At 35.9% G+C, this 17,588-nt stretch overlaps 1 protein-coding gene and 1 pseudogene across 1 annotated transcript; both read right to left on the reverse strand.

The window, feature by feature from the left end:
* Positions 1-1,928: 1,928 nt before the first annotated feature.
* Positions 1,929-2,467, reverse strand: LOC149187292 (dirigent protein 21 pseudogene; annotated as a pseudogene).
* A 13,873-nt stretch (positions 2,468-16,340) lies between these two features.
* Positions 16,341-17,165, reverse strand: LOC149187293 (dirigent protein 23-like). The gene has a single exon (XM_089412779.1). The coding sequence runs from the start codon at positions 17,096-17,098 to the stop codon at positions 16,541-16,543; it is 558 nt and encodes a 185-aa protein (XP_089268905.1). The 5' UTR covers positions 17,099-17,165; the 3' UTR covers positions 16,341-16,540.
* Between the last annotated feature and the right edge of the window lie 423 nt (positions 17,166-17,588).

Genomic DNA, 17,588 nt, shown 5'->3' on the forward strand with positions numbered 1-17,588 from the left:
TTGTTGCAGTGGCGACAACTCACTATTATAGTGGTGACAACTCATTGTTACAGTGGTTGCAAATCACTGTTACAGTGGTTGCAAATCACTATGATAGTGGCGACAAATCACTATTAAACTCACTGTTATAGTGGCGACAACTCACTGTAACAGTGAGTTGTCACCACTGTAACAATGAGTTTCCGCTAATAGGATAATAGCCACTGTAATAGTGAGTAATAGAACAACACCATTATCACTTTACTAATAAACCAGGTTAAAATGATACCTCATCTTAACATGATAAGTCCTCCTGCACCAGGTTAACATGATATCTCATCTCTGCAGCTCTTGTTTCCTCTTTAATTCTGTAAATGTGATGAATTTTCCAATGGATGTATAATGTAAATATGAAACAATAAAAGTCTTCGTGATCTTAGCTATAAGAAATATGAGAATTGTTGGATGATGGAAATGTCTCATCAATTAGAAATTAGAAATTATAAAAAGCTAAGAATTTTCTCATTTGTTTCTATGGCACACTAATTTCATGCCCATTTACACAATTTTATTAGTCTTCTCTATATTTCCTTTTTAGAAGCTTCAAACCATTGTGAAGTTCCTTCAATAATACAACATTCAATATGGAAATGAAACAATGTCCTTATGGCAAAGGAAGACTCCTATGGAAGTACCTACACCTGAAATACCTATACCTGAATGGAGGATAAAAACATTATGAAAATAAAGCAATGTATTTATGGCAAAGGAAGACTCCTATGAAAGTACCTACACTTGAATGGAGGATAAAAACACATGTAAAAGAGGAATAATAAAATCATTTATATTAGAGTAGGTATCAAGATAATTAGCCTATCGATGATTTTATATTAAAAACAATTTTCTTAGTAAGATCCTTTTATTTTGCTTTGAATTCACATTATTATATATAAATATACATACATAATTTTAAAACTAATGTTATATATAAAAGTTATGAGGGTTAGTTCAATTGGTTCAATTGGCTCATTTTTAATTTTTTATATTCTTTCATGTATATTGGTTCAAAGAATACCCAAGTTTGATGTTGAGCCAAACTAGATGACAAGAGGAATAAACCAACAAAAAAGTTGAAGTAAACTAGATGAAACAAACTTGAAAGCAAAACCAAAGAATCATGAAGCCAACCAACAAATTACAAACAACGATGACAAATGAGTTGCCACAACGGTGACCAATGATTTGCCGCAATGGTGACCTAGATAAGTGTCATAGCGACCACTCACTAGTCACTGTTGCGGCAACTCCTGGAAACAACATCCTAGAGAAAAAATATTGTAGATAATTTGTAGAAATTGCATATAATTTGTAAAAAAATAGTAAATTTACCTTTGCAAATGGTAACCCTACCTCACTTGGCAGAAGAGAAATGCACTCCCTTATTTCCTCCCTTGACGGAATGAAATAAAGTCTCCCCTATTTTCTGAATTAAAGTAACTCTCCCCTATTGACTGTACGCAACATTTACAGAGAACATTTACTCCCAACCCTCTAGTTAATTTTCTAATGGATATGCTAATTCAAATTTGAAATTGGAGCCCTTACTCTGTATACAGCTTGCGGGTGGCCATTGGTGAAGGAGGGTGACTTGTCACTTTGGCGAGCATGTGGCTGCATGAGTTAGGTGAGTTGTCGTTTCAAATGAGAGCTGGACAACGAGCGAGGAAACAGACGTTCACTACAAATAAGAGCTGGACGCTGAGCGAAAAAACGGACATTAATATTCTGGAGCTTCATTTCGTTAACGTTGGGGAGGGATGGGACCCGGTCGCCGGAATGGCCTCACCAATGATAGGAGGGTGCAAAACCCGAAGGGTGTTTCATCGACCCGTTAGCCCACTCTTATTTGAAATATAAATAAATTTTGACACATACACAAAGACATAGGGCTAGTAATGCAGGACATTGACATTGTATTCAACGACTGCATTGTCGGTGTTTACCTCGAAGGAATGGGTGTGAGCCAGTGTGTAGCCTAGAGAAAAATGAAATAATTTTCTCCCTTGATGATAGCCATTTCTCTAACCTGTTCGAGAGCCGCATTCTTCCTAATCATGTTGAGGGTGTTGCCATTGTACTTTCCGCTCTCAAAAACAAAGGTGGAGGCCATGAGCAGAGGAAACATAGATATCCTGCACTCTGCACACCATTTTGGAGGTCACCTTTGGCCCTTTGATAAGCCAATCATCCATCACCATTACAGTACCGAACAGAGCATAGCCAAAGAGTTTGTGGTGGAAGCCGAGGCCACGTTCACAGTGTCACATTTTTCTCGACCATTAAATTGTGGAAATAGAAGTGTAAGTGGCTTATCTTCTCCAACCCTAATTTAACCTTTGCCTCCGCCTCCGCTATTTGTAGGGAAAAATAACAATAGAAGCATAGTGGCAACTGTAATAGTTGTTGTCCAATAACCGCTATTCGCCATCACAAAAATAAGAAATGAAATGCCTCGACCCAAAGATGGGAAAAATGAAATGTGTGGTGATGAAAGTTCGAGTTGCGGGTTTATAATGCAGAGGCTTGTGAAGGGTGCACTTGCTTTATCACCCACCCAAGCTTTCTTCTCCATTTTGTTTTGGTCGGACCGTCCAGTGTCCAAAGATTTAACATTAGGCCACATTTTGCTTAGAAAACAATGGAACTTTGGGCATGATTTTAATAAAATCAAGCTGGAAATTTTGGAAATTTTTAGTTACAGTTGTTAAACTTCAGGTTTTTGGGTGCTCAAGAAGCTTTTGATGATGGCAAATCCTATTTCCACCATCAAAACCACAATTCAAACACTTGCACACACAATTTTTTGGATATATATATATATATATATATATTGGCGGAAAATGGACAAAATTGTGGTCTCACTAGAGAGTGCTTTTCCATGTGGATATAATAATTTCTTCTGTCATAGTCTAACAAGGCCCTCAATTTTGCCCTGAAAATAATGGAAATTCCTACAATTTTTTTGTAAATTAAGTCACAGCTGTCACACTTTAAGTTTTGGGTCTTTAATGGTGCTCAATCCATTTCCACCGTCCAAAAATCAATTCAAATACTTCCAAAATTAGATTTCTTAGCCTGGCCAGAAATTTTGCAGATAATGTCATTTCTTATTGTAAGGCCAACGCTTCTAGTACAAAATTTCTTATGTCTTCTAGATTACGCCAATGGGATTTTCGCTGTCGTCGGTGCCAAACGTACAATCACATGACAGATAGACCGCGTTTTTTAGTGCATGTTTCCCTTTCTGAAAAAGCGTAGCAGGCATGGCCATTGATGACCAGTCCTACAACTAGAAATTTCTTGTTGAAGCTAATCGTCCCCATTTTTTCGCTGAGGTGAGGTTCAATTCACAAAACGTGTTGCTCCGGGCATTTTCAAATAAAGCCTTACGACTCTATCGAGAATTAAGTCCCAATCAATCCACCATCAGACGATAACAAATGAAATCAGTTCAAAGTTGCTTATGCTTGTTTTTTAGAAATATTTTGAGTAGTTATATAATTTTTGAATAGTTGTATAATTTAATGCATTCATCTATATTTAGTTAGTTGTATACATATTTGGAAAGGGACTTAATTAACTAAAATAATTCATAACATATATGCAAATATGATATAAATATAAATCATTTATCATATAAATATAATATAACATAAATTAATATAAATCACTCTTAATGAGTTGAAGAGACATTCCATTTCTCCGAGATGAATTGCATCGTTAATGGAGGCTGGGAGTTTGTTTTTAGGGGAGAGATTCCTAATGTTGTGCAGGGACCAGTAATTGATATAGTACTGGTCCCACCAAACCACCAGTGATTGAGACTTTTGAAACCAAAATTTAAACAAAAATAAATAACATTATGTATAAATAAGTATTAAATTATGTCCAAAAATCACCCATACATTGACTGGGCCCACAACTGTCCATAAATAGTATTTTACTACTTAATACTGCAAAACATATTGACCCAAGTAGAAAACAGCTAGAGCCATAAAGGCTTCCAAACTGGTCTATTCCAGAAGTACAAAACAGCAGTCACTTCAACCCCCACTCATCAGAACTGCAACTTTGCATCCCAAATAAATATGCCTACCTACGCATAACAAAAGGAATGTATGTCAGCCATAACTGTTGTGTTGTTCAACAACTAAACACCCTATGTTCAATAAATGACACCCAACCCAATAACAATTAAATCCACTTTGTTCAATAAATGACACCCAGATCCAATAACTGCAATAAATGACACCCAACTCACTCTATTTCTCATTAAAACAGATCAAAGCACATGGATCAACAAATAAACAATTCCCAAACATTAGATCACATCAAATTAAATCCATACCACACATTCAAAATGAAGCCATTGCAATCCATGTGCATCCATGTCCACCAATTAAAATCAAGTCCCCAAAACTATAAAAGAAGTCCACCCACTGTTGAAGTTGCATCTTATGCTTTCAAACTATTCAGCAAACTTGAAGACAACATCACAAAATAGTGGCCAATATATTCAAGTTAGTTATATGAATTACAACTCATTCTTCTTACAGTTCTGTTTTCATTGTTTTCATTTATCAGATTTCTTACATTACAGTTCTGTCCATAGGGTTACAGTTAACCTATACAGTTACAGTTAACCTTTTTTATACAGAGTTTATGTATGTGTTCTAGCTTATTATATCACCAACTTCATAGTGATTACAGCTTACATATCACAGAGGTTACGTATGTCGTGTTAGTACTGTAGTCACAGCTTGTTTAGCTTACAGGAATTGAAACTTAGCTTACAGGAATTGAACCTATTGAATACAGTGGTATCCATCTAATCAACGTCACAAGTTGTTTACCTTACAGGAATTGAACCTTAGCTTACAGGAATTATTCGATCATCAGCTTCATAGTGATTACAACTTACATATCATAGAGGTTACGTATGTCGTGTTAGTACTGTAGTCATAGCTTGTTTAGCTTACAGGAATTGAACCTTAGCTTATAGGAATTGAGTGATTATTATGGCTTGGGTTCTATGCAGAATGAGTTAAAACATAGAACAAAAACGAATTGTAACTTAATGACTCTGATAAACTTAGTAATTTTTCACATATTTTCAGACCTTGACAATCATCATTGAGACATCACATTGAAACATAATCGAAAGACATGTATTTTCAGGAGCATGAAGCTATTGAGAAAGCAAAAATTTTGAGATTGAGTCGAAAGAATGCAAATAAGTGAATTTCTACTACTGATGAATGGACCATAGAACTGAGGAATGGTTTCTTAGAATGGAAGCTCGAGCAGATGACCATTTCTCTTTATTGGATTAGATGACTGTAAGATTTTAGATAATGAGAAAACACAATTAAAAGTAACATAGCAGATGACAGTCTTATTGGCCTTCATATCTTTTCACCTCGTTGAGCTCAAGACCTTAGGGTATGGAGAGCCCGAGCCATACGGAGTTGTAAAAGTTGGACCAAAGGAATGGGGATTTACATAATTCAGCACTGTAAATTAAGTCACAGAAAATGGAGAGAAATCTTGGAGCAGAGATTGTTCTTCTCAATATTCAAAATAACTAAATAAATTATATGGAAAATATAAAAAATAAATGACTGCAACGAAACTCGATTAAACTGAAGTAAAACCAATTGTCTATGACACCTAGGAGACCATAGAATCAAATGTGATAGTGATTACAGCTTACATATGTCGTGTTAGTACTGTAGTCATAGCTTGTTTAGCTTACAGGAATTGAACCTATTGAATACAGTCGTATCCATCTAATCAACGTCACAGCTTGTTTAGCTTACAAGAATTGAACCTTAGCTTACAGGAATTATTCGATCATCAGCTTCATAGTGATTACAGCTTACATATCACAGAGGTTACATATGTCGTGTTAGTACTGTAGTCACAGCTTGTTTGGCTTACAGGAATTGAACCTTAGCTTACAGGAATTGAACCTATTGAATACATCTCATTCATCTTATCACTATTAAGCTCTATACACTAAAAAGCTCGTATTAGTATCTGAGCATGGTTTCAGTTCACCCTTATCTATGAGTGAGCTAGAACAAAGCTCTGTATAATTACATATGTTATATGTATATTAAAGCTGAATCCAGTCTATTAGGGAGATAACCAACCTGTGATACAGGTACTTTATCATATCTATACATGTATTTCTTAGGTTAGTACTGATAGGTCAACCTTTAGATGATGTTACTTATAAAATATCTGTGCTATTACTTATGCCGAGTGTTATGAGAACGAGACAAGCAAGTGATTAGGTAAACAAGCATGGTTAGAAAGAGTCATGTGTAACTACTGTGTTCTAATTCCATAGCTTGTCATAAGCTTAGATAAGGTACAAAGGTGACAAGCTAATCAATATACAACATGATATCCCGGGGTTCTCACTCTTAGTCATTCCTATTATATAAATACCTTTTTTCTTATTGGTATATAGAGTACCGTTCTCTCCATAATCAATACTTAATCAATACATATGGATAGACTGTAATCACTGTATACGCATATCCTAATGTAATACATAATCAATACATATGGACAGACTGTAATCACTGTATACGCATATCCTAATGTAATACATAATCAATACATATGGATACACTGTAATCACTGTATACGCATATCCTAATGTAATACATATGGATAGACTGTAATCACTGTATAAGCATATCCTAATGTAACAAGCTCTGTTTCCTCATCACTTTGATTTCCATGGTTCTACTTATGGCACTGATTCAACCATTAGTAATGATTACACTCTACTCTATAGGGTGAGTACATATTGAATAGACGTACTTATTACCTATATTCCCTAATCTTTAACAGATATAAGGAGAATGACGTAATTCATACATGCTTACATACCTCATTGGTTTAGCTGTATAAAGTTGTTGAAAGTAAATGGAAAATGATATATGAAAACAGTGACATACATGTTGATAATTTCCTGTAATAGAGGAAAAGTATTTTTGCAGAAGTAATAAAGCATAATTTGACATATATTCTAATGTCTAAATGCAACATACATGTTGATAATTTCCTGTAATAGAGGAAAAGTAATTTTTGCAGAAGTAATAAAGCATAATTTGACATATATTCTAATGTCTAAATGCAACATACATGTCGATAATTTCCTGTAATAGAGGAAAAGTAATTTTTGCAGAAGTAATAAAGCATAATTTGACATATATTCTAATGTCTAAATGAATGCAATAATTTTACAGGTTGTTGCATCTATGGCAAAAGGAAGTTACTCTGCTCGTACAAGGAGAAGTGGCAGGAGAGTGACAAGGGGTGCGCAGCTGCGATGCACATCGTCTGATGATGACAGGCCACCTGATGTCAATGTTGGCAATGCACCAGGGAACATTGTTGAAGATGACCATGTGAAAGTTGCTGATGTTAACACACCATCAGCCACAGAACCACCATCAACAACAGTCCAAGGGGCAAGCTCAACTAAAAAGATCAGTGCTATAAGAGGATGGACAGAAGAACAAATGTTAGTTGCAATTGACGACATAGAGTTTAATGGATACTCAGTTCGGGCATCTGCAAAAAAACATGGTATTCCTCCCTCATCAATACATTATTGGATAAATGGACTGACTCATACAAAACGTAGAGGGCCTCTTACAGTTATGACTGAGGAGGAGGAGGCCGAGGTGGTTGAGTGGTGTAAAGAGATGGCCCAACTGGGACATGGGCTAGAGTTGATACAACTCAAATCAACAGTTGCTCAAATCTGTCAAGGGAGGCCAAACCCATTCAAAGATGGGTTTCCTGGTAAATCATGGTGGTTTGGGTTTAAGAAAAGGCATCCAGAACTTGTATTGCGTATCGCTGAGGGCCTTGACAGAGACAAAGCATTAAATTTGCGCCCTGCAGTTGTGCAAAAATTCTATGACACACTTTCTAGTGCTTATGATAAACATTCTTATGGAGCAGACCATATATGGAACTGTGATGAAACAGGTTTACAGGCAGGGAGGAATTGTGGCATGCGGGTAATTGCCAAGAGAGGGAGCCGAAATGTGCCAAAGATTTTGCCCAAGAGCAGGGAGTGGATAACTATTTTATGTTGTGTTAATGCAATTGGTACTTCAATCCCAGGATTTTATCTATTCAAAGGTAAAAATCAACTGAAAAACTATATACAGAACTGTGAACCAGGTGTATGCATGGTTGCACATCCCCATGCATGGATGACTAAAGAATTGTTTCTAAGTTGGCTTTTTCACTTTGCTGCATTGGTACCAGGTGGCGTCTCGCCTAATAACAGACACCTTTTGATATTAGATGGCCATGGGAGCCACATGGCTATACAAACAATTGAGGAAGAAAACAATTTAGGCATCAACCTGTTGACATTGCCCGCTCATACCACTCATAGGCTGCAACCCCTTGATGTTAGTGTGTTTGGACCTTTCAAGAACTATTTCAGGTCGGAGCGTGCTGCATGGATGGCAAAGAATCCAGGGGTTGAGGTGAAAAGGTTTGAGCTAGCAGAGCTTGCAAGTAAAGCTTTTAAAAGGGCTTTGACACCATCAAATATCAAGGCTAGCTTTAGGAGGACAGGAATCTGGCCACTGAACTATGATGCTCTTATGCATGATACTGGTTGTAGCCAAGCATTTCATGTGGATGTTCAGGAAGAAGGGAATGTCCAAACAGGTGTTGAAGTGCAAGAAGTAGATGACCAAAATGATGTTGTTGCAGCTGGTAATATGATTTCCCTGTCTCAAGGACACTTATATGCTGAAGATGATGAAACTGTATGTGAAACACAATGTAACAATGAACAAATTCCTAGTAACATGGAGATTGTTCCACCAACTCAAGAACATGAAATTCCTGTTGCTGATATTGCTAATGATATTGTTGAACATGCAATTGACAATGACCAATTGACATTGCCAAGCCAAGTAACCCCACCTTCATGGCTAGCAGAAGCAATGATCAATATGAATGCACATAGTGTCTCAGCAACCAATGAAGAAAGCATGAACATGCCCTCACAACCAGCAGAATTGAACAGTGAAATTGTTCATTTTTTTGTGGACAATAGATCAATGGAAGAAGATGAAGGACATAATGAGGCATCAAATGAAGATAATGATATGGTTCAATCAGTTCCAACAGACACTGAAAGGGAAGTACCAAGAAATGACATGCAGGTGGGAGGGGTGGAGAAGACACTTGGACGGTTCCTAAAGCTACCAGTAGAGAGAGTATCAATGAGAAAAAAGCAAGGTGCACCGGGTAGTCTTCGTCTGGGCCGAAGCTCATAGTTACTCACCTCAGAGGACTATATAAACCTGTTAGTTGAGTCAGAAAAAAAGAAATTTGAAATGCAAGAATTAAAACAGAAAAAGAAGGATATGGTCAAGGAGAAGAAGGCAGCAAGGATTGTTGCAGCACAACGTCGAGCAGAAGAAAGGATTGAAAGAGATAAAGCAAGGCAAGTTAAGGACCAACAAAAGCAAATGGCAAGACAGGAAAAGGAAAAACGAAAGGCATAACAAATGCTTGAAAAGGAACAAGGGATGATCAACGATACAAGAATAGCTTATGAAACCAGGATTATTTCAAACTCATTGGACTCCATTGCAGATAATACACCATTATTCCAAGATCTCATAAACATTCAAGTGCCCCACTATCAAACTGAGGGTTTACCCACTTGCCTTGTTCCTACCAGAGCTGGTGTCAATTCTCTGTATGCTCATTACACACCTCCACTTAATGCAGGGGTCAGTAGTGCAAATGTGAGGTATGGGTACTTAGTACCTCCATGGTTGGAAGCTACAAATTGGAATCAATCATATGGCATCAATCAACCATTTCCTAATCAGCCCTTTACTGGTAGGCCAACCTACCTGGCTCAAGAAGGTAACTCGGGGAGTTTTGGCACTCAAGATTCTCAGGGCCATGAAGAATAGGGGTGTCATATGTTTTTGGTTCTAACCACATTATGATGTGGATTTTGGATGGATTGTATCTTTTTCTTGGCACAGAAACATTTTGGCTTACAACCTAGTAGTGATTTCTTGTGGCAACCTAACTGTGTGTTGATAAGAAATTTTCAATGGAATATGTCTTTCTGTAAAATATTAATTATGATAAAACTATTTCGATAAGTTATCCTGTGTGCATTGTACAAAGCTCTAAACTCACTTATGGCTCCAATAAGTGGACCGTTATCTAAAGGAACACCATTCAACTTATAAAAAATAAGTGCCATTGTAAATCTCTTCTAATGGGTCTGCATTCACTACACCACTATATTGTCCTGATTTAGATCAAACATATTGACCATATAAATTTTATTAGAAACAAAAGCAGTTATAATGTGATGACAGTGTTGGGCAAGTCCACAATCACTTAACACTGAATAGAAGTCTACACTTGCAATTAGAAACACCTCCTGCTCGCTTCTAATGTACAAACCATAAAAACACAAACGTTAACATGCAAGAATAACTCAGCATGTTGCCACAAGAAGGCAGTTAAGGAGTTGACAATATTAAAGTTGCAATAGCTATTGTTCAAATGCGTAGTAGATTATCTTGCAGTTCTGTCTTGACTCTGTTTATGTTAGCAAAAGTTTCCTGGTCAGGTTATGATGCTAGAGCCAACCAAACCAGAGAAACAGTTCAAAAACTAAACTTGCTAAAATGTACAAAAGTAGTCATATCTACATGGAATGAAATCCCAAATTCAATGAAAAAAATACTATAGCAGGGACAATAAAAATGCAGCGTTTTTATCTATAAAGCAAACACAGTAACAAGGGGCTACTCTAACAGGCATGTCAAAGTGCCAAGCCAAGTCCACTCGAAATTTACATGAATTCTACAGAAAAAGATGATGGTGAGATTTTTCCAAAGGATGCCTTCGATCTCAACATTGAAGGCATCAAATTTGCAGCACTGTACAAAGCTCTAAACTCACTTATGGCTCCAATAAGTGGACCGTTATCTAAAGGAACACCATTCAACTTATAAAAAATAAGTGCCATTGTAAATCTCTTCTAATGGGTCTGCATTCACCACACCACTATACTGTCCTGATTTAGATCGAACATATTTACCATATAAATTTTATTAGAAACAAAAACAGTTATCATGTGATGACAGTGCTGGGCAAGTCCACAATCACTTAACACTGAATAGAAGTCTACACTCGCAATTAGAAACACCTCCTGCTCGCTTCAAATGTACAAACCATAAAAACACAAACGTTAACATGCAAGAATAACTCAGCATGTTGCGACAAGAAGGCAGTTAAGGAGTTGACAATATTAAAGTTGCAATAGCTATTGTTCAAATGCGTAGATTATCTTGCAGTTCTGTCTTGACTCTGTTTATGTTAGCAAAAGTTTCCTGGTCAGGTTATGATGCTAGAGCCAACCAAACCAGAGAAACAGTTCAAAAACTAAACTTGCTAAAATGTACAAAAGTAGTCATATCTACATGGAATGAAATCCCAAATTCAATGAAAAAAATACTATAGCAGGGACAATAAAAATGCAGCGTTTTTATCTATAAAGCAAACACAGTAACAAGGGGCTACTCTAACAGGCATGTCAAAGTGCCAAGCCAAGTCCACTCGAAATTTACATGAATTCTACAGAAAAAGATGACGGTGAGATTTTTCCAAAGGATGCCTTCAATCTCAACATTGAAGGCATCAAATTTGCAGCACTGTACAAAGCTCTAAACTCACTTATGGCTCCAATAAGTGGACTGTTATCTAAAGGAACACCATTCAACTTATAAAAAATAAGTGCCATTGTAAATCTCTTCTAATGGGTCTGCATTCACCACACCACTATACTGTCCTAATTTAGATCGAACATATTTACCATATAAATTTTATTAGAAACAAAAATAGTTATCATGTGATGACAGTGCTGGGCAAGTCCACAATCACTTAACACTGAATAAAAGTCTACACTCGCAATTAGAAACACCTCCTGCTCGCTTCAAATGTACAAACCATAAAAACACAAACTTAACATGCAAGAATAACTCAGCATGTTGCGACAAGAAGGCAGTTAAGGAGTTGACAATATTAAAGTTGCAATAGCTATTGTTCAAATGCGTAGATTATCTTGCAGTTCTGTCTTGACTCTGTTTATGTTAGAAAAAGTTTCTTGGTCAGGTTATGATGCTAGAGCCAACCAAACCAGAGAAACAGTTCAAAAACTAAACTTGCTAAAATGAACAAAAGTAGTCATATCTACATGGAATGAAATCCCGAATTCAATGAAAAAAATACTATAGCAGGGACAATAAAAATGCAGCGTTTTTATCTATAAAGCAAACACAGTAACAAGGGGCTACTCTGACAGGCATGTCAAAGTGCCAAGCCAAGTCCACTCGAAATTTACATGAATTTACAAGTTATGCAAGTCAATTGAGAGCAGCGACAGAGAGTTTCGAGGGTTTGTTTGGGGTCATTGCTGCGATGTTCCATTTTCCCTTTGTCTTTCTGCTCGGGGCCGGCTGTGGGGCGAAGCCCTCCGCCGAGGATGGCACGAGACGGCAAAAATAACCGCTTAAGTGGGTTCTAACTGGTATTGGTGCTTTTGTCCTTCTAAGAGCGCGCTCATAACTCACACAGCACATATGTAGCAGGCAGAGCGCACACAGAGTGCACGAATAGGTCACACCGCCGAGGATGGCACATGACGGCAAAAATAACAGCGAAAACAGCAAAAATAACATAGAAAACAACGAAATTTCCACAAAAACCCTAAACCTTCAACAACAAACAACATCAAAATATCCAAAAACCCTAAACCCTCAAAAAAAATCCTCAAAAAAATGCCATAAAATGCCATAGAAAGTTTACAAAATATCCAAATAGAGTTGCTTGTGTTGAAAAACACAGAGAAATTGCTGGTAGGATTAAAATCCTACCGGATACAGACCATGGATGGTCGCCGACCTCCCCCACCTTCCCCGGAGCTCGCCAGACCTTTTCCACCCCTGCAACGAGAAGAAAAAGCCATTAGGGAACAGAAAACCACCAAAAACACCAGCACAAAACAGCAAATTCTTATTTTACCTCGAGCTCAGTAAAACTGCGACCGACTCCTCCCCAAACAACAAAATCGCCGAATAAGACCACCACTAGAGAAATGCTAAACAACCAGCATTCCAGAACGACCAAGAAATCCAGGTGGAAAAGCACAAGAAAAGCAGAACCGCTGTCCCAACCACAAACCCTGAAACTCCAGCAAACATTCGCACCAGCACCTGCATACCAGGCGAAGCGCGCAGGTACACAAACCCTGTCAACCGAACAAACAATTCGAACAGCACACGAATAAACGACTCTGCGCGCAGGTTCTGGGGCCGTCCCGCGCCATCTTCGGCGGGGGGCTTCGCCCAACAACCGGCCCCGAGCAGAAAGACACAGGGAAAATGGAACATCGCAGCAATGACCCCAAACAAACCGGTGAAATGGCGCGAACCCGAAATTTTATGCAGTGATATGATAGCCAACACATGGAGCTCCACGGTGGACAGGTGTCGTACCGGCTCCATGTGGTTTAACGCGTGGTAATGTGACGTGGCGGGGAGGGCGCACATGTAATGGCGACCCTCCCCTAGAACGAGAGAAGATATAAGACCATGATTTACACACATTGCCTATTTATAAAGATAGAGTGAAAGTTAACATAGTGCCAAGTATTATATAACAATATGACACAAAGATAAACACTTCTTGCCTTAAAGATAGTTGTAACCCTAGCTTTATTTAAACAGCTTTTGCATTACATATAGTTGCTACTCTCGCTGCATTTATGTGCAAGTTTCAAAAATGTGTTGCACGCTGCTCATTCATCATTGTTGAGCCTGGTTATAGCTCAATTCATTTATAGTTTCTCACTTCTGAAATAAATATTTTAGAGACTTGTATTAATAATTAAGTATATATGAATGGTTATTAATGATAAGATTAAAAAGAAAATGAAAAAAAAATTATATATATATATATATATGTTCATTATTTCGTTGAGAATATTTTTTTTTATGTGAATTTTAATTATTTTAATTTAGATTGAGAGATACTTATTAGAAATAACTTAATCTTTCACTTATAACATCTATATAAAATTTGAAATCTAAATTGAAAATATTAATAGTATTCATTAATTTTACCATAAATTTAAAAAATAATATTTACTCTATCAACTTTGTATTAACATCTCTATAAAATTTGAAATCTAAATTGAAAATATTAATAGTATTCATTAATTTTACCATAAATTTAAAAAATAATATTTACTCCATCAACTTTGTATTAAATAATTTCCTCAATTTTTACCATAATTATAAAAGAAACCATTACAAATTTATAATCTTAGTAATCATTATTTATATTATTATTCAAAAAATATCTTAATATTTATAATTTAAAATATCTTTAACATTTTACTAGTTAATTCTTCATATATTTGTTTTACTTAAAAAAAAGACCAATTAATCATTTAGTTAAAATATTATTAAATAAATATATTTGTTTGAAATATCATTATTGCCCCGATAAAACCAATTAATCATTTCGATAAACTATTATTAAATAAATATATTTGTTTGAAACATCATTATTGCCCCGATAAATTAGTTTGTTTTAAAAAATGATATACAATTATTCAAAGAACAAAAGCATAAAAAATTTGATTGTTTTTTATAATTTTGTGATATATATTAGGAAAATAAAAGTCCTTCAAATCTCATACTTCTCGTTGGATTTGTGCCCACAAAATTTTGAAATAATGACTTTTCCAACATATAATATTTTAACAATATACTCTATCATAGAAAGTTCTATATCCTATAACAATATCGATAACAATTATAATTTTAATTAAAATTAAAATAAAAATAAAAAAACACAAACATCTAAATTTTAATATAATTCATAATTTTCTAAAATCCTTCCTCAACCATATTTATGTAGCTTCTCTTTAAATAAAAATCACATTCTAAACCTTTAAAAAAAATCATTGTTAATCAATATTTCTCTTTCAACCAATATATTTACATAATTTAGTTTTTCTTTCTCAAAAAAATCATTCTCCCACCATTTTCTTCTAAAAAATAATCACTCTCTTAATATTTATATATCATCTTTTCGAATAAATCACGACATCTCATCTTTTACATTATAATCCTCTAAAATATCATCTTTAAATTTTAAACATTAAATTTAATAACTTAAAGCAAAGTTTTGCCCTTTACAATAATAACAATATGTAACTTATAAACTAATAACTAATAATAACTAAATCCCATGTAAAAAAAAAAAAAATAACCTTAATGACTCACTGCAATTTAGAAAACTTAAACATTAAATTTAATAACTTAACGCAAAGTTTTGCCCTTTACAATAATAACAATATGTAACTTATAAACTAATAACTAATAATAACTAAATCCCATGTAAAAAAAATATAAAAAATAGCCTTAATGACTCACTGCAATTTAGAAAACTCAAACTAAAAAGAACAGAATTATCATGAGACATAAACTTCTTTCATAATGTAGTCAAATGATAAATAAACTTCCTTAATCAATGTTTCAATAATGTAGTCAAACACAGATATATTTGGTGCAAAATTTAGAAGCAGAGTAATACACTCGAAGATGAATGACAAACAAATAGCCGGACATTGTTGATTTGCTCTTTAAATATAGCTAACAAATTTCTTACTTGTGATTTTTTTGTGGGTTAGTTGCAAAAACAACTAAATTTCGGGTGTTTTATATTTGAAATTCTTACTCTAAATATATTAAGTGGAAATGATAAATACAAATTCTTGAGCAATAACAATGAAAGCGAACTAATTAATCAATAAAATACTATTTTGCCATATTCACAACAAAAATTAAATTTTAGGATTAAAAGAAAAATCCAAAATTATAATGCATAAAGAATGGTTGGTTGGCACGAGCTTGTTGCACATTTAACTTCAGTTTTTACATTTTGTCTGATTTATGATGAGAAATATAAAAACTGATCACACCATCTTTTAATATTTTGTCATCATCTTTTTAAAGAGAATTTTGTCCTCATCTTCACTTAGAGAGATTACAAATCCAAATCAAATATTATAGAACCTTAAATTTAGACAAATAAATTGTAATAAAATATATAATATTCTACCTCTTTTAAATACTTATACAATTATAAAATTTCAAATCAATCCACGACAAAAATCACACATATCAAACGACTACAGAGACCTTGAAATTGACCTCACTCGCCATAATTATTAATATAAACATACAAACAGTGGTAGAGAACACTGTCAGTGATCATAACACCTATACACTGAACGAAATTAAAGGTTTCGTACTACATAGGTATAGCGAAAAAAAGCAGAACGCCACAAATTTTGAAGTATACAAGGAAATATCTTCACATACACAGAGAGACCGGGCTAGTAATGGAGGACAGTGACGTTGTATTCAACGACTGCATTGCCGGTATTTAACTCGAAGGTATGAGTGCGAGCGAGTGCGTAGCCTCGAGCAAATCGAAATAATCCGCTGCCTCCCACGATCGGCATTTCTCTGACCTGTTCCAGAGCCGCATTCTTCCCGATCATGGCGAGGGTGCTGCCGTTGTACTTGCCGCTCTCAAAAACAAAGGTGGTGGCCATCAGCAAATGAAAATCCTCTTGGCTCGATGAAACGTAGATACCCTGCGCTCTGCCCACCATTTTGGAGGTCGCCTCCGGCCCTTCGGTAAGCCAGTCATCCATCACCATCACCGCGCCGAACAGAGTAGCCGAAGAGTTTGTGGTGGGAGCCGAGGCCACCTTCACGGCGGTCACATTTTTCCCGGCCACTAAATCGTGAAAATAGAAGTGCAGGTGGCTTATCTTCTCCCGCCCTAATTTCGCCTTCGCCTCCGCCTCCACCTCCAGGTAAAACAACGACAACAGCAGCACAGCGACCATTGTAATAGTTGCTACCGAATAACCCTTATTTGCCATCTCAAAAACAACTAATGGAATGGCGCGCCTCAGAGAAGGGGAAAATGAAATTTGTTGTGATTGAAGTTGGAGTTGCAGGTTTATAATGCAGATGCCTGTGAAAAGACGCGCTTACTTTATCACCCACCCTCAAAACTTTCTTATCAATTTTGTCCTGGTCGACCGTCGGACCGTCCGATTTAACATTTTCCATGTGGGTATAATAATTTGTTATTGTCAGGCCGCCGCTTGTGGTACAGAATTTTCAAGTGAAAGCTCCCTCTTCTAAATTCCACCAATGGGATTTTTTCGGGCCTCAGTGCCAAACGTACAATCACATGACAGATAGACCGCGTTTTTTAGTCCGTGTTTCCTGTTCCCAAAAAGCGTTGCAGGCACGGCCATTCATGACCAGTCCTACAACTGGAAATTTCTTGTTGACAAAGATGCTATGCACTGTGCCCAAATCAGAACTAAATGTAACGGGTCATCTCAGAGCTATTTTATTTTC

Source organism: Pinus tabuliformis, chromosome 3_1, assembly GCF_031772625.1.
Source record: "Pinus tabuliformis cultivar Carrire ecotype Pingquan chromosome 3_1, CPIR1, whole genome shotgun sequence".
NCBI lineage: Eukaryota > Viridiplantae > Streptophyta > Pinopsida > Pinales > Pinaceae > Pinus > Pinus tabuliformis.

Coding starts and splice junctions, on each gene's coding strand:
- LOC149187293 (XM_089412779.1), bottom strand. CDS start 17,098: ATGGCAAATAAGGGTTATTCGGTAGCAACTATTACAATGGTCGCTGTG.